Source organism: Penicillium samsonianum, assembly GCF_028829775.1.
Source record: "Penicillium samsonianum strain IBT 33392 chromosome Unknown utg000005l_segment0_segment0, whole genome shotgun sequence".
NCBI lineage: Eukaryota > Fungi > Ascomycota > Eurotiomycetes > Eurotiales > Aspergillaceae > Penicillium > Penicillium samsonianum.
In genome coordinates this window covers 2,606,275-2,628,811 of record NW_026643263.1, presented here as the reverse complement: position 1 = coordinate 2,628,811, position 22,537 = coordinate 2,606,275, and the positions used below count along the sequence as shown (strand labels likewise).

Genomic DNA, 22,537 nt, shown 5'->3' with positions numbered 1-22,537 from the left:
GACTTTCAAGAAACATTTGAACCTGGGATGAGGCTGTTCATACTATTTGTATTACTATATGCACGAATTTGTGATTAATAGAGACTATGTATCAATTTATTCTATGACAATTACCGACATATCTACGTGGCCTCTTTGGGTTGACATATTTACTCATCTCATTTTCAAGTCTGTTTTGCATCTCTCCTCACAGCACGGACACAAAATAAGAGAGATTCTGAATAATATAACTACGGAGTATACCTTCTAACCATACCTAATTGGTATAGCCCCGGGAAAGTCCAATCGATTCCTGACTTATCCATACTGGCCCAGGCGAGAAGTACAAGTATACCCAAATATGTCTCCATGCGCTTCCAGTATGAACAAGGATAGCTTGACAGATAGATAAACCCAACCGACTGGTTAAGATGGGGGATGTGTATCATTTTTTTCGTCGGGACAAATTGTGCTTAATTCAATGTTCTTTCGCTTTTCCTGATATTTATCCTAATTTAAACTATTTCTTTTCAATGTAAGTATTATGGAGGAATATTGCAAACCTCTGAGGATGTAGGTGTAGAGGTGGCTCGGTCACAGGGTAGCTCTTTCCCAGGTTGGGCTGACTCGACGTGAATGCCTTCTCTAATTAGACCTCGCCAGTTCTTCATCCTTCCAAGGTTGTCACTATCTCTGTCACTCCCAATCAATCACTCGCCATGGAGAGCTACGAAAAGCCCCGGCCGCTACTGCAGCGCCCAGAGAGTTCTGGCATTGATGTGATAGATTTCTCCTTCAGCAAGCCCGTCTCACACAAGCCCTCGTACTCGCGAAACCTGACCAAGCAACCTACCATCCCCCATCCTGCAATTGATAATGCCCGATCTTCAAGAGAACCGATGGGAGAGGAGGGAGGTCGCAACCATCAACTGACCAGGCCAGACACGTATGTAGATGACCCAGGCTGATCTTACAGAGAAACACCATTGTTCACAATGGACTAACATGTTCTGAGTTCAGCCCTCTCAATCCTCGTAGCCTTGGGAAAGCAGGAATCTCGAAGCCACCAATCCCTGCGAGACAACCTGTGTTTCCTCAGCCACCAAGTCGACTATCGGAAGCAGCTGAACCCAACAAAGACAGCGGCAGTCGGCCTACGCCTGGAGATGTAGAGCAACCGAGTTTCGGACAGGAACAGGCGATGAATGTTTCCCAGCGGAACGAGCCCACCGAGGCTGATAACCCTAGAGAGACTATTGGCCCTGCGGGAAGGGCCGTTGACCCGAGTCAGGAGCGTGTGGTTGACATCGAGAAGACGGGTGAACTTGACCCTGCCTTACCCGAACCACCCCAGGTGCAACAGCCTCACAGAGAGAGGCAAGAAATTCCGGAGAACCCATCCTCTCGTCTGCCACTCAGGCCTATACACAATCAGCTTCAAGTGTCGAAGCGACGCCGTGCCCCTGAGAAGGAAGCATCTTCCAAGCAACAGGCACCGCTCGTTGGTGGGAAGAATGGCGTTCAGCTCAGTGAGGATGATCTATTCGAGCTTCTCATCACAAGAATGAGACAGCGAGAGGAAAGCGAACAAGCGGCTGCAGTTATCCAACGGCAAGTCACGAATGAGAACATTGGCTTAAAGGAAGAGAATCTTAATCTGCAGGACCGGCTCCAGAAATGCCAAGAACAGCTCGCCAAAACATCATCTGAGTCAAGATCTCAGCGCGCACAAATAGACAAGTGGAAGGCAAAACTTGGCACATTCAAAGGTGTCCTTAGCGAACTCGGCCGTGAATACGGTGCAGTCCGGGAGCAAGCCAAAGAATTGAAAGAAGCCACTATGTCTCTCGATAGAGAGAAAAGCGAGATCCAATACAGTTTGGACGAGATCAGGTTGAAAGTTTCGAATAGTGAAGAAACCATTCAAGACCAACGCAAAAGACTGTCAATTTCCGAGGAAACAGTTGCCAGCCTGAGGGAAGCCTTGAACCATTCAGAGAAAAGAGGCGATTTAATCAAGACCCAGCTATCCAACGAGAAAAAGCGAATCGCAACTCTAGAAGCCTACATCCAAAATGAGTCTCAGAGCCAGTCGCGATACTTGGCCCTTATCAGAAACGACCAGCGCAAGATGGCTGAAAAAATTGACTCAGCTTGCGAGCTATTCACCACATCTTGCTTCAAATCTCAGGAGAGTATCCTGTCGAAGCTGAGTCCGGAGCTTGAACATTGTCTCGCTTCAGTTCAAGGGTTGAAAGAACAGTGCTCTGCCGAGACTATGAATGTCCAAGACTTCACCAACAGCGTTCATGAGGCAACATCTCGGTAAGTTTTGTGGAAGTGGAACAAAGGACAACAAATGGTGTAGACTCACTATGACTCTAGTTTCACCTCCTTGGCTGGACAGGTCGCAAGCGACGTCGACCGAAGCACGGAAATGAGCAAAAATGTGTTTCAAGCCCTCCAAGAAGCCCTTCAAGCGATTGAAGGCAACCTCGGTCCGTATTCGACAATTTTCAAACAGCTTGCTAATAGCGAGAGTTGCTACGGAAATTTGCAACAACAACTTCAGATTCTTGGGCCAATCCTCGGCAGTCTCGGTGATTCTATCAAGGCCGTGGGAATAACAGAAAAAGACCTTGCACGCGGTTTAGAAACGTTCACTCAGAAGCTTTCCGAAGCTCAAATTCCAGCAGGAAACCCTGTTCTGGAGAAGGAGGTTTCCAGCAAATTTGCTGAAAATACGCAGTTGCAACTTCAACTGCAAGAAGTCTCGATTGAGGTTGAGTCTCTTCGAAAGCAACTTACAAACAAATCATCTGAGAACCAACATCTTCAGCACGCTTTAACCGAGACTGTTACTAATGAACAAGCATCCAGGACTCACAATGCTCGGCTGGAGATTGAGAAGACGGCCTTGCGAGGTGAGCTTCAATTGCTCGAACAAAGAATCCGAGAAGAGTTGGGTGCCGCAAGCATCAAATTGCAGGGCCAGATGAAATCTAAATTCGAAGAACAAGTCCAAGGTCTTGAGACAGAAAAGGCGAGGTTTGAAATAGACCTCAACAACCTCCAGGTGCAGCTTGCAAATGTCCAAAGCTCTTTGGTAAGCCCGACCGTGCCTGATGAGACAGTGGTTCACTAACAGTATGGAGACCGAAACCAAGAAGGCAGCTGAGGATGAGCGACTGGAAAAGACCTCCATGGTAAGCGATGCGGAGCATGATCTTGATGTGCTCTACTGATAGGCGCAGGCCCAGGAATCACAGAAACGAATCGAGGAGCTGAATATTTCTTGCTCAAAATACATCGCAGAGGCCAAAGCTAATGAGGTTGAAACAAACTTATTGAAGAGCTCCGAAGCGGGTCTCTTGGCGGAAAAGGGGAGGCTCCTTGAACAGCTCGAACAAGCGAAAGGAAAGACCACCGAGCTTGAAGCGAGCCTGGGGCTGAAGATCGAGTCTGTAACGCTGAAAGAGAAAGCAATACAGGAAGCAGAAAAAAAGGCCGAGGTGCTTGAGCTCGAGACAGCCCAGAAGAATGAAGAGCTTGCAGCGACGAAAGAAAATCTCGCTATGCTCAAAGCACGATCATCAGCTTTGGAGAAGGTCGGGGAGGAAGCCGATGCTGAAATAATTTCACTCCTCCGCCGGGCCCAGGAGGCTGAAAGTTGGCAAGCGACCATAAGAGAAGGGTTTGCGAAGGTAATCGAGGTACATCCTGATGAGCCTTTCGAGCAAACATGGCAGAAACTGGAAGACATCATTCAGTCCTCGCTTGCTCGGCCGTCCATCACTAGTGATACGTCTTGCACCAAGCCTCACGGTACGGGAAATATGGAGGCGACTGAAGGCAGCAATCTTGCACTGGAGCCAAGAGAGGGGAAACACGACAATATCTTCGAGACGAATGAATCAGCCAAGGGGGCTCTCAAGACTGCTGGGAACATGCAGGCAGATGGATCTCTAGCACCAAAGATTTGTAGCCCCCCAAAGGCTTTGAAACATGGTGATTGTGTCGACTCTCTACCGAAATTCCCTGCTGGTCACGGTCATATTGTTCCTTTTTCAAGTCTGCATGACAGACTTTCACGGGAAAATAGCCTGTCACTTTTCAATGATCCAGCTGAGCTCGAAATGCTCTTTATGTCAACTCCAGATCTCCCGGGAGGGTTGGTGCCAGATGATGCCCCCAAGAAAGCTCATGAGCACCCAAAGATTCCAGCTGAGCCTCTGAAAACGAATCGAGATCTCAATGAACCTAACCCTGTTCTCGGGATGCAAGCTTCCGGCGCTGATGACGGCAAAAGCGAGAGACCCCAGTCGGCTCTTGAAAAAACTGACAGTTCGTTTGTGGATAAATCAGCCAAGAATGAACAGCCCAACACCAAGCGTAAAGTAGTCAGCTTCGAGGGGACGCGCGTTATCACCCAAACAGAGGTTGGCAGAGCGAGACGAATGTCAGACGCAACCGACAACAGCTCTGGAAGAGAGTCCGAAAGTAAGGAAGTAAAGAGAACGCAGCAACGGACTTACAGCCGTCTTCGCCAGTCTGTGGCACAAGAGGAAACTTCAATTGAGAAGACTACAGGGATGGGAAAGTCTCAACGGGGCTCAATGGACACGGAGCGATCTTCAAATGCAAACCCAAGGCCACCGAAGAGACCGCGAAATGCAGCCGATGGCCCGGAACGACGACTGAGTCCGAAGGGTTTGGCTTCAGGTAGCAGCAGGGGAAACACAGCCGGCCAAGCTAGCACTATGCGAGGCCGAGGTAAGCGCCGCACTCGAGGTAAGATGCTTGATGCTTTTCCAAGGCAGCCCCAGTTAACGGCTAGAAGGAGACCGCTACAATCAGCGCTTCAGCCAAAGACGCCGGCTGAGCAGTTGAACGTGAAGTGACCCCGAGAGAGATGTCATTCCTGCATTATTATACTCTGACCATGTTGAGCAAAGTTTCCATATTCACTTTATCAGTGCTCGACGAATCCATGGATATTCAAATATTGATTCCGGGAAATCTGTTATTGTCATGAACGGATGGACGAAAAGCCCTCAAGCAGGGCTCATGCTTCGGGAGGCGATGAAGTGGAATGTTGTGGGATATTTATTTTAGTTTTATTGAGATACCCAAAGCTGTATTGCTCTTAACGCCAAACACAATGCTCCAACAAAAGGAGGTTTACCGCAGAAGATCCGAGAAACCGGGGAAATCACAATTTCCCGCTTGTCTCCAGTAAAATAATGTACACACAGGGGTCGTTCCCCTGACATCCCTATCGCATTCCCCTAGATCCGCACAAAGTCTGAGATATCGTTCAACGGCGTATCGGGATAGCGATTGCAAGAAACGCAATAGGCGAAGTTCGAATAGGAGGAGGAAAAAAAGAGATCGAAGTCAAAGTCGTCATCGCGGTTGAAAGGCGGATATCTCTCAAGGCGCACAACAATCGAATTGAAACAAAACCGAGCAGACTCAGATCCAGAATCGAATAGCTTATTTGTTCTTTCCACCCTTGGTCGCCTCAAGGAAAAGCACCTGCTTCTTAACGACAGGGTCGTACTTCATCATGCTGAGAGGACGGTGTACACGGGGCCGGATCATCGTGCGGTAGTAACCCGTCATGGCCATGGAGATCAGCCGGACGGCAACGGTACGGGACTTCGCTGTGTTGGGGAAAAGACGATGTTAGCCATCGGCCGCCAAAAGAATCCGGGGGTTCTCGGTTTTCGCTGCTATCGCTATCGCCTGTTTCGCATCCTCAATTGCAGTATGGGAGGGCAGGTGCATCCTGCGATTGAAATCTCGGGTTTCTCGTTCCACGTACCTTTCTTGGCCATCTTGGGCGGGGTCTCGGGGTGCTTGGTCGAGTTGTCGCTCCGAAACAATTTCGAGGTCGGAGTTGATTGTTTCCCGTTAGTCACGTGTAAATCGCTTAGTCATTGCCTTATTGGGGCCCGGGCCTCGGGGACGTCCCGGGGGTCAAGTTTCATATCAACCCGACATTTCGTTGGCCAACGATTTATGTATAAGTTCCGAGGTTTTGAGGATTGTTGTGAAGTGCCGAGGTATAAATGCATGAATATAATAGGCGAGTTCTAATAAAGGCCAATAAAGTCTCCCATCTTCCATGGACCTATAGATGGGCCAGGACCTACCACGCCCCGGCCAGTTAATTTTGGATTTTCAAGTGGTTTCAGTCTGTAGCAAAGCCTTTACGGAGTACTCCGTACTCTGTTCGGCCAACTACTCCGTACTAATGTTGATCATCGTTGTGGAACTCGCCAACTCAGTGCAAGCTTTAACCGCTGCCTAGGTGAGATTAGTAGTATATGGATTATTGGTTGCCTTCCGAGTTGTGGATTCCCTAAATATGCGCACTGGATAACTATGTGGGTTTGTGGCGATCTATTACGTCCAAGCATTTTCTTATTCCAACCAGTTTCTACTTACGTCCGACCATTTTCTAAATGCGGAGTAGGGCGTAGGTACCTGGTGCCTGCAACTAAGAAAGTTCTAGCTAGCTTTGCATCATTGCCGTTTACATCGCCGATGTGACACTATGCAAGGGCCTTCAGGGCTGAAACTCTGCCCCCGCAGTTATCCTGGTCATTCAGGTACAATTTCCCAAGGATACCGAAAAGTGGTCTTGCTTGTGGTCTGATACTATAGTTATTGTGGCTGAACGTTGTATTTTGGCTCTTCTGGGTTAGTATGTCTCACATTTTGCAGAACTAAATGATCGCCTGAAGGATCAACTGCATAGCCGATGCTGACGAGGTGATATGAACTAGTTGTGAAAAAAAGCATTTGGGGGAAACTAGCGCCGGTGTTTCCGGAGGTAGTATTTACTAGTCGCTCATTGTTTCATCCTTCAGGGACCAAAAGAGTTGATAAAGGACGACTTGCCCGGCCCCGCAAAGCAAAAATCATCTCTTTCACAAATCTCAAAGCTTCTACTAGCAATCATGATGACCTACAGCCGCTCAATTCCCTTTGCCCTGTTCGCCTTGTTTGGCACAGGCCTCGCGCAAACCGTCGATGGCTCCAAGTTCAACAAGCCAGACGGTGGCCCCCCAGGAAGCTACTTCGCTGCTGGCTCGTCCATCCCCGTTGCTGCATTGCAGAGCGCTGCTGCAAAGGCTAGCACTGCTGTTCCGGATGCAACCTACCCTACCAGTCATGATAAGGGAGCTAAGCAAGTTACCATCCACAGCGACTGGACCAAGTTCAGCGAGGTAGATACTCTCACTAGCCGGCAATTTGCAAGACCCGCATACTGATTGAATCGATGACAGGGTGCGGCTTATGTTTGGGTCGCGGATATGGATGTCGACTGCGACGGTATTGACTCCACATGCAAGGTATGATGACTATTATTGTCTGTCTGAGATCTTATTGCTGACTCGATGATGCAGGGAAACGGTGATGGTCAGCGCAATACCAACTTCGGTGCCTTGGCTGCCTATGAAGTTCCGTTCATTGTGATTCCCGACAGGTTCGGAACGAAGTACGCGAAGCAGCTTTCTGGAAACAACGTCGGTGCAGTTATCTGGTATGACTTTTCCCCTTTGATTGATATTTCAGCTAGGTTCCTGTTCTAACTAAAAGCCAGTGACGGAAAGATGTTCTACGGCATCTACGGAGACTCCGATGGCGATAGCCCCCAGGTTATCGGCGAGGCCTCGTGGTTGATGGCCCGGACCTGCTTTCCCAATGATAACCTGAACGGTGGCGTCGGCCACGACGCTGCTGATGTGACCTGTAAGTCTGGAACATATATGTCTTTATTTCGACACCTACTAATCCAAAAAAGACATCCTCTTCACTGGCGACGATGCGGTGCTCCCCAGCAGTGCTCTCAACAAGAACTATGTCACCAACTTCACCACACTGCGCTCTATGGGTGACAAGCTCATGACCGCTCTTGCGAAGAACCTCAAGCTGTCTGGTGGAGGTGATGGCGGCTCTTCTCCTTCAGCCACAACAACTGCCACTGGCTCCGACCCTACTGGAGGGTCTTGCGAGTGGGAGGGACACTGTGCCGGTAAGAATCCTTCTGCTCATATCTTTCTTCGTGGTTACTAAGTAATTTTCTAGGTGCTTCTTGCAAGAATGGAGGTGATTGCTCCGGTCAACTGGTCTGCAAGAGCGGAAAGTGTGCCCCTGTGTGATTGAAACGCGGTAGCTATGTGTAATTTCATCCAAGGGGAAAGATAGTGTAAATGGTAGAGATATGTAGCTATATGTACCGAATTTTAGGCCGCGGCCCCGATTGTCCTTATCGGGGGGGGGGGGGGGGCGCCGTTCTATGAGGGCGACTATGTATGCTTAATAAGGTTCAAATAATCCCCGGGGCCATACATGGATGGATGCTTTAGCCCTGGAAGTAGTGAGCGCTCAGGGTATGGTCAATGATTACTCAGGTGTGCTCAGTAAACGCATAGGATATGTATTAAGAGAGGAAGCAAGCACAGTGAGCAATACGAAATGCATTAAGCTAACTGGATTAACTGACTCGGGGGAAAAGAGAGGAATACATTTTATATTGGGTCCTTCTGAAAACGGGGGTAACTGTGTATGATTCGTATTCGATATCACTTACACTTGTAGACATAACTCTACATACAGATGAGCTCTATTAGCTTACTCTAAAACCAACTCATCAAGCTTGTCGATCCACCTCTGGATCATGACTGATCTGACTCACGCTCTCGCCTCCTGAACTACAGCATTTTCCGCAACCAAGACCTTAGCGCTTTTCCAATACTTTAGGGATATTACCAGTATAAAAGTTTGTTATCGCAGTCCCTCCAATATTTGCCCTAGGCCGACTTCACGAGAACTTCAACCTCCCCAGGTCGCTGCCAAACGGCGGAATGCAGAAGAGAACCACTGTTTGCATCGGACGGTATCTCTGTTATGTCCTCATCCCCGGAATCCCCGATCCTGTTATTCAAACCTGATACGATGGAATGATGGACTCGGTAGGATGCGATGTAAAGTGCCTTGCGCTGAGTCTTTCGATCGGAGGGGAATGCATCGAAATCCGTATATAAAAGCGAGAGACTGTTTGCTAATGCGGCGGGAATGAGATCGTATGGTTCAACGTGTGTAAGTTCGAGGCCGGGAATGAATCTGGTTGGCAATGCCTTTGATTAGGAGTTGACCAAGGTCAAGTTCAAGTACATAAGTACATAAACGTCGAGGAGTCTCAGTCAACCGAGGTCTCCAGCATCAATTGCCCACTGAATATGAGTCATTGTTGGGTTGGTGTCGTACTCAAGAAGCAATCTTGCGTCAGTCGTTACCAAGGCTATGTCGAGTGGTGTTGTGTTGCCCAGGGTGCATTTAACAAGATCTAGTCAGCATATAGGATGAGATGTTTATGTGGGTTTCATTGCCCGTCGATCCAAGTTATAAAGCCATGAGTAAAGTGGCAACAACGGATTGCAATGGATTGCACCGTGTCACAAGCCTCCCAATGAGGTGGCCAAGTTCACCCATCGTGCTTTCACCGTTCTTGTTGTATAGACGAGGTGCGGTGTAAGGGGAAAATGTTGGGGATAAGTTGGCATCCAATCATGTGATGGTAAAGAAGGCGTGCTTGTTTGTTGGGTTTGCTCAGTCACCTGAAAAGTCACCTGAGATTGAGAAGGGCCAAAATGCGGGGAATGCCCCGGCCCGGGCAGCCAATTGGGTAATAATGCCTCACGCCGGCTCTGGCAAATGACTTCATTGTCTGCAATTTCTATTTAGAGCACAACCTATCAAAGCAAGAGAAACGTAAATTTTTCCTGGGGTCACTTGATCCATTTGCGTGATATTACCTAAAAATTCGGTTTGCGTCGGGGAAATACTAACTCGATTCAGCCATTCCTTACGTTTTTATGATCAAATTTGAGTCTAGAATCCCATGATTTTACGTGATTTCACAAGGATCGCTAAGTAATTGCCCAGAATTTTGAACTCATACGTACTGCGCAGTTGGGGTTGGACCAAATGGCGTTATAATGATCTACCCGGTGACAATCCCCCGCAAAATCTTTATAAGGGGAGATGTTCCCCGGACTTGAGAGCCGGGCAGTACAATTGAACAATTTCAAGCTATCTCCTCCTGCGTTACTACCTCGGATACTTTATCCCACTCAACTACAATTATATGTGAGTAATATAGGTGTCTCCCTATGTCTGACAAGTTACTCATACAAGACCTTAGTCAATGACCCAGGGTCAATCCTCTTTCACCATGACTATCCAACTAGAGCGCTCATCACAGGGCTGGAAGTGTGAACAATGCGGACTCCCCGGAGTGCGTTTATCCTCAAGCTCAGGCTCAGCATACTACAAATGCGTCCCATGCAATCGCTCCTTGGGCTCTTGCCCCTGCACCACACCAGGAGCCAGAACAACCTCGACATGTCCGTGCGGTGACAGCGATGCCGAATCCTCAGGCTCAGAGGACCATGTCCCTCGCGGTCTCTCCATGCTTAAGAAGCAAACATCCAACCCATACAACCCGGGTTCAGAGTTTGAGGAGGATTGGGAGTCAAATTGCAGTCCAGGCTTCATGGTCTCGAGGTTCAAGGCTCAAGGGAGGGAATTGCTTCTCTGGCATTGAGAAAATGACGCATTTGGGTTTTTGGGAATAGCGAGCATTGTTTAATTCATCAAGTGTTTATACTCGATCGTTGCCTGTTAAGGTGACGCAAAGATTCTCGAGTAAAAAGTTTCACATATATATCACCTAATAAGAGTCATTGGCTTTGAGCCCAGCATAAAGAACGTTTGAGTACCTACCTACCTACCTACCTACCTGTCGGTAAAGATCCATGAAGATGCATACGCACAGACCAATAGATGTAGGTGTATGTCAATAAATATCCTCTGCGACTTTGACGCCGTTGGTATTTCAGACATCGACTTATATACATACCCGTGGCACTGCCTCTGCCCACCCATACCCAAGGGCTACACCACAACGCTATTTGTTTAAACCCGCCATGTTCAATTGATGCGTTTTGCTCGCTAGGCCACTAGGTCACTAGTTGGTGGTAATTACTAGTAGATTCTGGGTGTTACTAGAGATGTCAATTTCACGTGATAGTTTCGATAGATATACGGAGTAACTTAGAAGTGACTAGGTCACTAGGTTATACTTAAGGTTGTTACTAGTGGCTATGTCTAAAATCCCCTAGTAACGACCACTTCACTAGTAGTAACTAGTAAATATTGGAAATTAATAGGAAAGAACACTTTGAAAACTACATTTTATATATGGATTTTACTATATAAACCAGAATGATCTTTACTTGTGATTTTGATACTTAGTCTAGGGAGGTGTCTTAGAATGCCTAATGGTCTAGGCTTCAGGCTATTTGCAGACTGAGCGCTTGTTTGCTTGTTTCTCAGGGTATAAATGCCCTGCTCTTCATACATTGAATGATCATGGTTTCTTCTACTTTCTCTCTCTCCCTCTGTCAGTAGCCAGAAGACTATTTTAAGATTGGAGCTCACTCTTGCAGCAAGAGTCTTGCTGTATTTCACTTCTTTTAGTTCGGGCTAGGTGGATTGTATGAGCAGTTTATTCGTCGATGGTGTGTTATAGGTGTTCAATAATCTGTCGTATCACTCTGGTTGTCACTCGTCCGATGTTGGTTCCAGCGCTGGCCGGTCCAGCACTTGGCGAGGCCGTGAGAGCCTGGTCATCTTCCACACGTGCATATCTCCTGGTCTGACGTGCGATTGTTGGTTCAAGGTTTTGCGCCGCGTCGATCGTTGCCGTTCCCTGTGTGTTTGTGGCAAGGGCCTCGGGAGGGGCTGGGGTGCAGTCACCTCATCCACATCTTTTCTCTCCATGCAGTCGTTCATTTACAGTAATACTTAAAATTAGGTTTTCCTTTAATCTTTCTTCCTTTATTGCCTAAAAACCTACTTTAAGCATACTAATTCGTGTTAGGATATATTTTCGCCGGCCTTACATTTGTCCTTGTATCTTCGAAAAGTCACCGTAAGTAACAGTAATCTCATCTCTCAAGAACTATCTGTTTTTGTCCATACATTGTCGTACTGCCAGATTTCTGTCATCTTTCAAAACTGGAAATGGCCCTAGATCCAGTGGAACATTGGAATTTATCCTCAATGAGCTGGCTGCTGCACAATTGACATTCAATCAAGTAACAGCACCAATTCCTATTCAATTTTCCATTTACGCATTGTTACATAAAAAGGCGAATGCTCAATTCGAGAAAGCGAGTTGTGGCAGCTATCACCTAGTCTGGAAGCCGCTGAATCTCTGATAAAATGTTTGATATTGATACTCTATAGTCCATAATTTACAACTGAAATCCCAAGTTCTATTCTGAGACACAAACATCCATCTTGATTGTGAAGTGGCTTATTGCGATCAAGAAATCCGATGCGTATACAAACCCTGCAAACGCTCTGGGATCACACAGGCAAGAAGGTTTATTTCCCAAATCCACTGACCCCCTCAGAAGGTCACTTTCAACTATTAGTCGACTGCGTCGCACAGCCGATACATATATCTTAATAGTTTAGATTGAAATTTGTACCGACTCTCTTCTACCTTGGATAGTTGGGATGCACAAATATTGACCGTCGAATCTTTCTCCGTTAATTGGTTACAATAGTAGGCTTTAGTGGGTAAAACCCATAACACACATTAAAAACTATAAGGCTAAATAGATACTGTCACATCTTATGATCGTTCTTCAACCTTCCATCAGCCACAGCTAGATTAACTGGAATTCCTCCTATTCGCAGTCTTGCGAAGGACGTGGTACACTGCCTAGGAGACTCAGAATTGCCCGGAATTTTGGATTTGGCTCCCCAGTGATGGCTTCCAAGTTCGAAAGAGCGGCTTCAGCACTCTTCTCGAGCTTTTCGATAACTTCCCATGTCTGCTGAAGTGCACCCGTGTGCCGAAATATGTCAAGGATCTGTATCTTGACGTTTAGTGCAAGCGGTGTTCCACTTTGCCGTTGCCGGAAAATCCCCATGATGATCCTTTGGGCCTTTGGATCAAGATCGCAACAAACTGTGAGCGGATATGATAGCTTCCCTTCATCAAGATCCTCACAGAATCCCTTCTGCGAGGTATACTGTTCATCTTGTAGGTTCTGATAGTCGTCCCGTACTTGATACCATCGGCCAAGGAGTTTTGCAAGCTGATTTAACTCGGGGATCGGCCAGTTTGCAACTGTTGAAAAGCCTTGCATCATCCGGATAATCATCCCAAACATGGCTCCGGTCTTGCCGTCAACCATAGCCATGTATTCCGCGGTAGACGGACAGTGTCCAGTGATCTTCCAATTGAGATCCCAGCTCTGGCCTACGGCCAGCTCCTTCAGACCATCTAGGAAGATTTGGATTAATTGCGGATGCTCATCCTGATGTAAAACAAGTCTGGATGCGGCCTGTGCTACCATATAAGTAGCGCTGTTAATGCATTGCCCTGGGCCAAAGACATTGTGCGCTGTGGCAAATCCCCGTCGTAGACACGATGCATCCTGAATGTCATCAAGTAGTAGGGTTGAGTTATGAACGTCATCAACAACGCTTTTGACCGTGTCCAGGTGATTGTCGGGGAGTCGAAACCAGGTATTCAGGGCATCAATGACTTTCGATCGCATGTTCTTTGACGGGAGAGTCTTGATATAGTGCACGGGATCTAGCAGAGCAGAATCGCCAAGAGTTGTAAAACTGGAGCATAGAGGGTCGACATTCTCGCTCTTATCCTCGACCGTATATATCTTGATTTCTTTCTCATCTGACGAGGTGCGGACCTTGTATCTTTCACTAGCAGCGCACCAGAGATGATGGCCACCGAGTAGTACCTCAAGCATCGCAATGAATCTCTGCACACGAGCTGGGGCGTACGGAGACGACTGGAAGAACTGCTTCGACAGGAGTTGGTAGATTTTCTCGTCCTCCAGAATTGCGATTTTGAGTTTCTCTTTGGCTTGCTCCTCAGATCTGCCCTCCACTTCCATTAACACCTTGATCGAGTTTTGTACCCTGTTGCCATTGTCTCGTTCAACCTCCCAACTAAAGTAGTCGTTTGTGTTGGCCAGAATCCGATCTGCGACATTCACAATGTGATTTATTTGTTTCATCTCATCATCTGACAACCGGATGCCAAGAGAGAATTCAAGAAGGGCCGATAGCGCCCTATATTTGTGTCAGAAGAGATGATTTCCTTCCATGCGGTGCCGTGCCAAACATACCTCGTCCCCATATTCACGATTCGGTGGGACACAGAATCTTCGAAACTGGTGGGGTCTGTCTTCACCACAAATTCCATCGGCCGAATCCAGTACTCCATACATCTCTCCAAAAGGACTTTACCTTCTGCTCCATATTTGGCAGTAAACCCAACCACCACTTTTGACATAAATTCCTTCCACCTTAAGCCTCGGACTGATTTGACCTTATTGACTCCCTGGGTTGTACTCATAAATGAAGTAACAATGTCATGATGATCCATTGCACTTTCTAGGTCATCTCGTTCAACAATATCTTTCGTTTAGGTTAGCCTTGCTTGTCCCACAAGGGAAGAAATTAAAAATGGGGGTTAATATTCATACCATCATGAATAACAGCTCCCTCCAATATCATGGCAACTGCATCTAGCCTTTCCGGTAGGCATTCGGGGTAGAGGAGACTGGACATGTGGCCGATACAGGAGCCCACACAAGGGAGGTCTGATCGTCGTTGAGATATCGCCGACATCATCTCGGTACTGAATAACTTCGCTGATTCGACTACCTGAGCATCCTGTTTATGGAGGCGGCTGGGAATGGTGGTGAAAGCATGGGGCGGTGGATGATGAACATTTTCCAGGGGCTCGGAGTACAAGAAAGCATCGGCATCAGGTACAGTCGATATAATTGAAGACCGAGATCTGCCAGACAAAGCTTTGCGAAGCTTAGCTTTTAGTTTCATGATGACTTTGTAACAGGGCCTTCGAGTATTGATATCGGATTGTTGATGAATGTTCAAGGTTCTAGTTGGGAAAGTTTCCACGGAAAATGTGTGAAGACAGAAATGGAATTCCTCAAGAAGAATCTCCGCATTTTAAGTGATAAAAGTTGGGGATAATGCAATGCAATTACTGCACTAGGTCCCATAATTATGCATTGGTACCTTTTCTTTGGTCGTAGATCATATTTGTCTCGAAACAGCGCTGCTTGCCCTAGTAACCTCTAATCTAGAACTACGCATCGTGAAGGATCCCAAGTGGCCAATGAAATGCATAATGGCATACTGCACGAACAAAAATTTAATATGAGAGATTCTATTGTACATGCAGCAGGAAAGTGCTGGCCAGAAAAAGCCGAGTACACAAAGCGCTTGCCCTGAATGACAGTTCGTGAAGGAAGTATGTTTTCAATAACTCAGCATTATTATTCAATCATAAAGTAAATATTCGTTTACCCACCGCATGATTATTGATTATTGCTTATTTTTGTTCGTATAGAAAGTATATTTTCAATAGCTCAGCATTATATGCCCTCATAAGTTATAATTGTTTAATCACCACGTGATTATTGCTTATTGCTTTTGCTGTATCGAGGATGACACCTCCAAACGAGAAGTCATGAATGCAACGATTAACTGCGTGGGGTTCAGAGGAAGACGGTGCCACCGGAATTTTCAGCTTTGACATGTAGCTAACTTCATACGGATTACACAACCCACCACTAGTCCTTGGCCGTCGTTTGCTTGTAGAGTATATTTATTCCACGTACTCCATCTATCATCTTGTCCTTAATCTGAGTTTAATAATTTTACTTCCCCCTTACTCCCCCTTATGCCCCCATGCTAGTTGTCGAATTCTCTAAGCAAATAATGCCGCGTGAAAAAGAAAGGAAAAGAAAAGAAAAGAAAAGAGAAAAGTATTTGTTAATGCCTCTAAGCTTCATCATCATCTTATGAGCACCACCCAATCGCTCATTATATCTTGCGGGTTGGACGAAGAACTTCATTGCAAGGTCATACGAGCAAAGTACAATGAGTTTGAATTTAACCTCTTGCATGTCGGGTGCAAACGCAGTGACGCTTTCTTCTAACATTTGCAACCCTGGGTTCTACTGTACGTCTCGCCAGAGTGCGTATGATCAATATCAAGACTGGAAGCTGACATACCTCCTCGATACAGGCCTTAACAATACGGAGGAGCACCCCCCAACGTATTGCCCGCCAACCTCTGAATGCATTATTACTCGGCTCCAAGCCGTTCAAAATACCTGTCACCAGCCACAAGGTATATACGAACCTATAGTATGCAGGCCAGGTTACTACTGTCCACTCGGTGGGAAAAAACAGTTGGTTTGCCCCAAGGGGCATTATTGCCCGCTGGGTAACGTCGAACCGCTTAAATGCAAGAAACTTTCAAGATGCCCTGAAGGCAGTGATTATGAGATTCCTTTCCTCGGATTCCTGGTTTGTGGTCTTCTTGACTTGTTCTTGGTTTGTCTGTTTTTATGGCCACATATTAAAAGGCGACCAAATCGAGAAGAGGGGGAAAACGAACCTGAATCACAAGTATCACACCTCGAAATGCAGCCAGCATATAATTCTCAATCAGGGCCTGCAGATTGGCTGGATTCATTGTTTTCAGAGGAGTCCATAAATGTGGGCATGGACCTTGAATTTCGAAATGTCTCTCTTTGCAAGCCCAAATCAACTGAATTCATTCTTTCCGAAGTCAATGGCAAAGCACAAGCAAGCAGTCTCACCGGTATTATGGGACAATCTGGATCTGGGAAGAGTAGGTATCAACCAACACGGGAAGGTCGATGTGAAACTGACTATTTTCGTCCTATAGCAACGCTTGTCAACATACTTGTTGGCAAGGTCCGGGCAACTTCGGGGACTTTATTTTTAAACGGAGTTGAGAAGAAATTGGCCAAGTACGCATCACAATCACAATAATATTCGTGGCTCAAAGTTTGACCCCCACTAATATCCCGACTAGAAGACACAGCTTTCACGCACTACTGGGGTTCGTCCCGCAAGATGACATTATTCACCCACACCTCACCGTCTTTGAGAACATCCTTCACTCCGCGCGTATCCGGCTTGGGGGCGCATTGAATGATGAGGTAATCCAGAAACACGTCAATGCTGTGATTGATGGGGTGGGCCTTAATAAAGTCAAACACAGCGTTGTTGGTTCCGAACAGCGGCGAATCATCTCAGGGGGAGAACGCAAGAGAGTCAGCATTGCCATGGAGTTAGTTGCAGCACCACAAGTCTTGATCCTAGACGAACCAACTTCGGGACTTGATGCTCAAGCAGCTCTTTCAATAATGGAATTGCTTAGGTTGTTCTCCCGCCAGGGACTTACCGTTATCTGCGTTATCCATCAACCCCGTGTCGAAATCTTTGACGCGCTGGATAATCTACTAATTCTAGAGCTAGGGAAGAGTGTATACAGTGGTAAGGCGTCGGAGGCAAAACCGTACTTTCAAGCTCTGGGATACTTTTTCAACCCCAATCTTAATCCCGCCGACCTCATCATGGACATTGTATCTGGGAAACTCCAGCCAGGGAACGCCAGTGAAGTTGACCCCAAGCAGCAAGTACTGCCATATGTCAAGACGAACAAGACGGAACCTATATCCTCAGCCCGCCACGATGAGTCGAATACGGATAAGTCATTGCTTCACGAACTGGAGACGAAATACAGCAGAAGAATTGCCGCTTGGCACAGACAAGTCTATCTCTGTCTTCTCCGTGACATCATACAGCAAAGCAGACAGGCCGCCATGTTCCTGACTGAAATAATGGGCGGAATCCTGACGGGATTGCTGATAGGATTGGCTATATACGAGCTTCGTGGTCAAATATTCCAGGGCATGTTTTTGCCACCATTTGAGGTTCTGTCCAGCGCCGTCAATTACAAGCTTGTGACCCAGCTGGGGCTTCTAGGCTGTCTTGCTATAAGTATGTCACTGATCTCCATTATCTCAGCCCTTACTAACTGAAAGTGTTTATCGTAGCGTTTGCTGCAGCCGCCCCCAGTGTCGGTATATTCGGGGAGGAGAGTATGTACTCCATTGTTTTTCTATATAGCTTGGTTTGCCTTACTTATGCCATTTCCTAGTTCTCATCTTTCAGCGCGAGTCACACTCGGGTCATTCAGAAGGTGCTTATTTCGTCGGAAAAGTTCTTTCGAGTCTCCCTCGAAGTTTTCTTGCTGCGTTCCATTATACAACATTCTACGCAGTACTAGCAACGCCTCATGCCTCATTTAACATTTTACTGGTCCTCAACTTCTTTTACTTTTATTGTGAGTACAATTCGACAATTCCAAAAGAGGCACTGAGACGCTAAGTTACCCAAACCTGCAGGCATCTACGGGATTGGTTCTGTCGTCGCTGCAGTGTCGAGTCGTGAGAACGGCCCCTTAGTCTGTCTCTTGGTGACCATTGTCATTGCCGTCTTTGGGGGATCGGAACCACGTCTACCAACGGTCAGGGGATGGCACTTAGAATGGCTCTGGTATATGAGTCCCGGTGTGAGTGTTCATCTGCTCATCAATATGTTTTATGCACGATTGACACATTTCTTTAGATGTGGTACTCGGAGGCCTTTGTTAGCGAGCACGTCACACCCTTCGCATATTTGTTTGACCTGGGGGCAGCTGCACAGGAGACAGGGTATACCTTTGGTCGCATAGGTTTTGATATCTGGTACGTGGAGGCGAAAAATTTTCAGGTATAACTGTCTAATGGCTATCTGTACAGTATGATGTTGCTTATTGGCTCATTATGTCGAGGTATTGGCTGCTTGTTGATGGTTATTCGGGCACGAACTGGCCGGTGGTAGAGTGTTTTAACTATAAAATGGCAATTTGTTTTGAATCTCATACATAGACTTCTTAATTACTAGATCAGCTTCGCGTGTCGCAAATTCACACACGACACTTAGGTATGGAATTTTGTTTCAGACTAATATATTGTCAAATAGAACGGATCCATCTGTATCCCATAGTTTGCAACTTGCCTGTTTAGATAGTTTCTAGGGTATAGGGCACGGATTGGGGTACATAAACCGTCTCTCAACAGCCTACGGAATACGCACATCTCTCTCTCGAAATGCTAGCTCTCATACCGGAGAGATCTATGCACAGCTTACGTTTTGGGCCTAGACCGGCCATGAATAAACGGAGTGTACTAGAAGTTATCTCTAGTACCTTTTGGATGGCTCGTAGCATGACCTGGGATAGTGTGTCACTTTGGATAATCAAGAGAAGCGTTGTCATATGACCTCGCATTTGGCTCCTCAACAAAGCGTCTCCACAGATCAATACAAGAATTTCATTTCCTATGCTAAACCCAGATATTATTGGTTTCACAATCAACAACAGCCAAGCATGGTCTATGAATTCTGAGTTGTTTGAATCCTCAGAAAGCGAGCAACAATTCGATGTATCTCTGGGGCCCATTTGTCTGCTAAGGGAATAGATTGACATATTATGCAAATTTGTATCGCGCTAGGCGAGAAGATGCTTTCTCTGGACACCGAAGACCTGCTAGGTGAAGTATGAGCTAGCTCGGCCATAGCTAAAGAGAAAACGGTCGGTTCGTGCCAGGTACTCGCACAGGTGCTCATAGCCGAACTTCAACAAACTCGGTTGAATTTGCACCACCTCTAGGGTGCGCAGGAGGCGGATTCGGTGAGAAGTTTAAATTGGTAGCAAGCGACTTGGGTCCTCTTCAATCCATCTAGGTGTAGGACTGCAATTTTGCTGGAGATAGGAACACTGGGAGCAAGGACATCGCCTACTGCGTTCAGCTTCCTGGTGTCCACACAAAATCACTGACTTGCGATCCACTTAGGGATGCGGTGAAGCTTGATAATGAAACGTCTTTTTCTTCTCTTGCTCTTTTTGGTGACGTGGCATTGAAACCACGCGCCACTGGTGGTGACGAGCTCTTGTAGTTGTTGCCGTCCTTATCTCGTATCCACATTCCTTGTCTGTAATCCTGAGGTTGAGTCGGGTAGTTAGTTATATATATGCGGCTTCTTGACAAATTCCCAAGCGTAGTAACTGATCTGCCTTTCTACTAAGCATAGGTCTTAGTGGCTGCGCAGACGCCAAGCCAACGAATATGTTCTAGCCTACATTTCGCTTCGGCGAGGAGTCGAGGTAAAAGAAGTCATCTATGTATATTGTTTGCTTTATATAACTACTGCCTTGTCGCCTTCTTTCACAGATACTGTTGGGGCTATAGGCGCATCGGCACATTCGACTTGAATAACACGATGCTCAATCTCCCTGTCGGAAACCGCAATCACAACCGCACTCAATTGATGGCCGTATAAACACCCTGTATCCAGTCCAATCGCATACCTGCTTCGCTGCAAACGACGCTTTGCATCGTGTCCGAATATCACCGTAGTCTTGGATGTTAGCGTATCTTGCCACCGGTCCCATTCCGTAACCCAGCTTTCTTCTCCGGGAGTTTCAGCCGGTATGAATCCATCCTCCTCGCCTGATGTACGCACGAGACTCCGTATATGCATTATAGCATGTGGATCCTGGTCTTCAAGTGAGATACTAGGAACGAGGCCCGCATGTACGACGATTAGAGTGTCGCCGATGGAGGATGTTGGGACACGCGGTAGTTTGACGCGCAAGATCAAAGGCAAAGCGGCAAGCCAGTCAAGCTGGTGCTTGGAAAGTGCCAATTCCGTACTATACGTTGCAGCGCTGTGTCTCATGTTAATGCCGATAGTTGTAGCAGATGCACATTCGTCGGAAATCTCGAAATCTCGGACATTGTCCCCGGGTAGGTCGGCTTCGGGGCTCTCAGGTACAGCCGGACTGTCAGTCAAGCCTCCAGGATGTAGTAGACTATCCCTTGTGGCGTTGATCTCCGCGGCCGCGTTAAGAACTGCATTTTCGTGGTTGCCTCTCACAGCGCTAGCGCCTAGCTTAATAGCCAGATCGACAACACCGGGACTATCAGGCCCTTTATTGACCATGTCGCCAACCAGTACAAGATGATCTCCTTTGCTTTTGTCGAAGCCGACTTTGTCCAGGAGTGCCTCAAGCGTCTTTCTCATCCCGTGTACATCGCCTACGATGACCAAACGTCCACTGATAGGGCCATTTTCGGGAGATGGTGGGAGGGACTGCGGAATAAGGTTGGTCGGTAAGTCTGAAATGAAGGTTGTGATTGGAAATATCTTGTTGGGAGGTTTCGTAGGGTCCATTTCTTTTAGACTTGAAATATGTTCTTTACCTGGAGGGAAAGGGAGGATAGAGGTAATGAGATCAGCGCCCTGTGGGTTATGAGAAGAGGTTGGTGCAGGTGATTATAGAGTAACCCAATGAAGACTAGCGTGCGTCTAGTGCGTCATTCCAATTGCACACATACATTGTTGAATATTCCTTCTTCTGGTTACATGCAGCATTCAATCTATAACTTATAATACTTTAACACATCTATTAAGTAAAACCCCCCCCTGAGGTCGTAGGGTAAATTTAAGTAGTTTTTTAGAAGTAGCTAGCCTAGTATGCTATTTGGTTACTAACAGTCCCAACAGTCCTAGTTATTTTTTACCCTGCGACCCTACGAGCGAAAAGAACCGGTAGATAGTAACATGGAAAGGTAGTAGTAACCTGCTAGTAAATCGGTATAAACTACTAGTAAATACTAGAAAAGTTCACCCTGCTAACTTTACCCTACGACCGTGCGAGCGCGGCGACCCGGCTGCTAGCGTGCGGCTCTTATGATAAGACTATAGTAATAATTATCTTCTAAGAATAGACTTATTGAATAATACACTTAGGACGACCGCATTACGTATGATGTTGTTTATTACATACCCGAAACTCCAATGCACAGCTCTTTTAATGCCTTCCTTTTGCAGCACCACTACCTCTAGAATTGCTACATTCTCTACTAGATATACAGTATCCACATGGCATAGAAGATTTCATTTACCCTGGCCCCTCGCTGAGCGATATACAGGCTACCACTACTGCGTAAAGACACAGTTCTCTAATGTTGAGCAAACACAAGAGGATCACAACCTTCCATCACAATTTGAATCTTTCTCGAAGTATCCTCCATCTCGTCCACGTTATCAATAAGACGCCCTAGATTGTGATCTGGGTGGGTCTCAAGCTGCCCGACAAGGTAGGGCAGAAAAGAAGATTTCCGCAAGCTTACATGGGACTTCCTACTCGACGCCGCCGTTGCCCCAAGAAGCGCAACAGATAGGATCACGGATGCAACTGGACGAACAATCCATGGCCAACGAACGTGAATGAGCGTGCTGTTGACGTAAACTTTCCCAGAAAGCCGATAAGCCATGTCACTAGAACGAATAGTGTCGGTCATACCTGTAGCCATCTCGGCGATTGATTGGGTAAGGTTTTCGCTTTTGTATAACAAAAAGGCGGACTGGGTTTCTGGAAAAGATGAATCCGATATAGAGTCCCCCTCTTGTGCCAGAAGGCTGCTTTTAAAGAGATTTTGCATCTTCAATTGCAGAGTCTGCCAGCTGACATAAT

At 46.7% G+C, this 22,537-nt stretch overlaps 8 protein-coding genes across 8 annotated transcripts; 4 read left to right on the top strand and 4 right to left on the bottom strand.

The window, feature by feature from the left end:
* Positions 1–698: 698 nt before the first annotated feature.
* N7471_009892 (uncharacterized protein) lies at positions 699–4,880 on the top strand (the record flags this gene model as incomplete). The annotated part of the gene is made up of 5 exons (XM_057282611.1): positions 699–925; positions 1,000–2,304; positions 2,365–3,085; positions 3,135–3,185; positions 3,234–4,880. The coding sequence occupies 5 exons, from the start codon at positions 699–701 to the stop codon at positions 4,878–4,880; spliced, it is 3,951 nt and encodes a 1,316-aa protein (XP_057133494.1).
* A 192-nt stretch (positions 4,881–5,072) lies between these two features.
* Positions 5,073–5,844, bottom strand: N7471_009891 (mitochondrial 54S ribosomal protein bL33m). Its single transcript, XM_057282610.1, has 2 exons — positions 5,807–5,844; positions 5,073–5,645 (listed from the first exon to the last, which is right to left on the bottom strand). Exons 1-2 carry the CDS (start codon positions 5,817–5,819, stop codon positions 5,476–5,478), a joined length of 183 nt encoding a protein of 60 aa, XP_057133493.1. The 5' UTR covers positions 5,820–5,844; the 3' UTR covers positions 5,073–5,475.
* A 1,103-nt stretch (positions 5,845–6,947) lies between these two features.
* On the top strand, positions 6,948–8,153 carry N7471_009890 (glycoside hydrolase family 75 protein; the record flags this gene model as incomplete). Its single annotated transcript, XM_057282609.1, has 6 exons — positions 6,948–7,217; positions 7,278–7,343; positions 7,398–7,534; positions 7,595–7,743; positions 7,796–8,026; positions 8,080–8,153. 6 exons carry the CDS (start codon positions 6,948–6,950, stop codon positions 8,151–8,153), a joined length of 927 nt encoding a protein of 308 aa, XP_057133492.1.
* A 1,885-nt stretch (positions 8,154–10,038) lies between these two features.
* Positions 10,039–10,600, top strand: N7471_009889 (uncharacterized protein; the record flags this gene model as incomplete). The annotated part of the gene is made up of 2 exons (XM_057282608.1): positions 10,039–10,143; positions 10,199–10,600. 2 exons carry the CDS (start codon positions 10,039–10,041, stop codon positions 10,598–10,600), a joined length of 507 nt encoding a protein of 168 aa, XP_057133491.1.
* Positions 10,601–12,755: 2,155 nt separating this feature from the next.
* On the bottom strand, positions 12,756–14,946 carry N7471_009888 (polyprenyl synthetase family protein; the record flags this gene model as incomplete). Its single annotated transcript, XM_057282607.1, has 3 exons — positions 12,756–14,172; positions 14,229–14,520; positions 14,589–14,946. The coding sequence occupies 3 exons, from the start codon at positions 14,944–14,946 to the stop codon at positions 12,756–12,758; spliced, it is 2,067 nt and encodes a 688-aa protein (XP_057133490.1).
* A 1,617-nt stretch (positions 14,947–16,563) lies between these two features.
* On the top strand, positions 16,564–18,837 carry N7471_009887 (uncharacterized protein; the record flags this gene model as incomplete). The annotated part of the gene is made up of 8 exons (XM_057282606.1): positions 16,564–16,774; positions 16,832–16,916; positions 16,982–17,952; positions 18,009–18,053; positions 18,113–18,298; positions 18,360–18,526; positions 18,583–18,701; positions 18,756–18,837. 8 exons carry the CDS (start codon positions 16,564–16,566, stop codon positions 18,835–18,837), a joined length of 1,866 nt encoding a protein of 621 aa, XP_057133489.1.
* A 1,356-nt stretch (positions 18,838–20,193) lies between these two features.
* Positions 20,194–21,231, bottom strand: N7471_009886 (metallophosphoesterase family protein; the record flags this gene model as incomplete). The annotated part of the gene is made up of 1 exon (XM_057282605.1): positions 20,194–21,231. The coding sequence occupies one exon, from the start codon at positions 21,229–21,231 to the stop codon at positions 20,194–20,196; it is 1,038 nt and encodes a 345-aa protein (XP_057133488.1).
* A 791-nt stretch (positions 21,232–22,022) lies between these two features.
* N7471_009885 (uncharacterized protein) lies at positions 22,023–22,376 on the bottom strand (the record flags this gene model as incomplete). Its single annotated transcript, XM_057282604.1, has 1 exon — positions 22,023–22,376. One exon carries the CDS (start codon positions 22,374–22,376, stop codon positions 22,023–22,025), a length of 354 nt encoding a protein of 117 aa, XP_057133487.1.
* Positions 22,377–22,537: the final 161 nt, after the last annotated feature.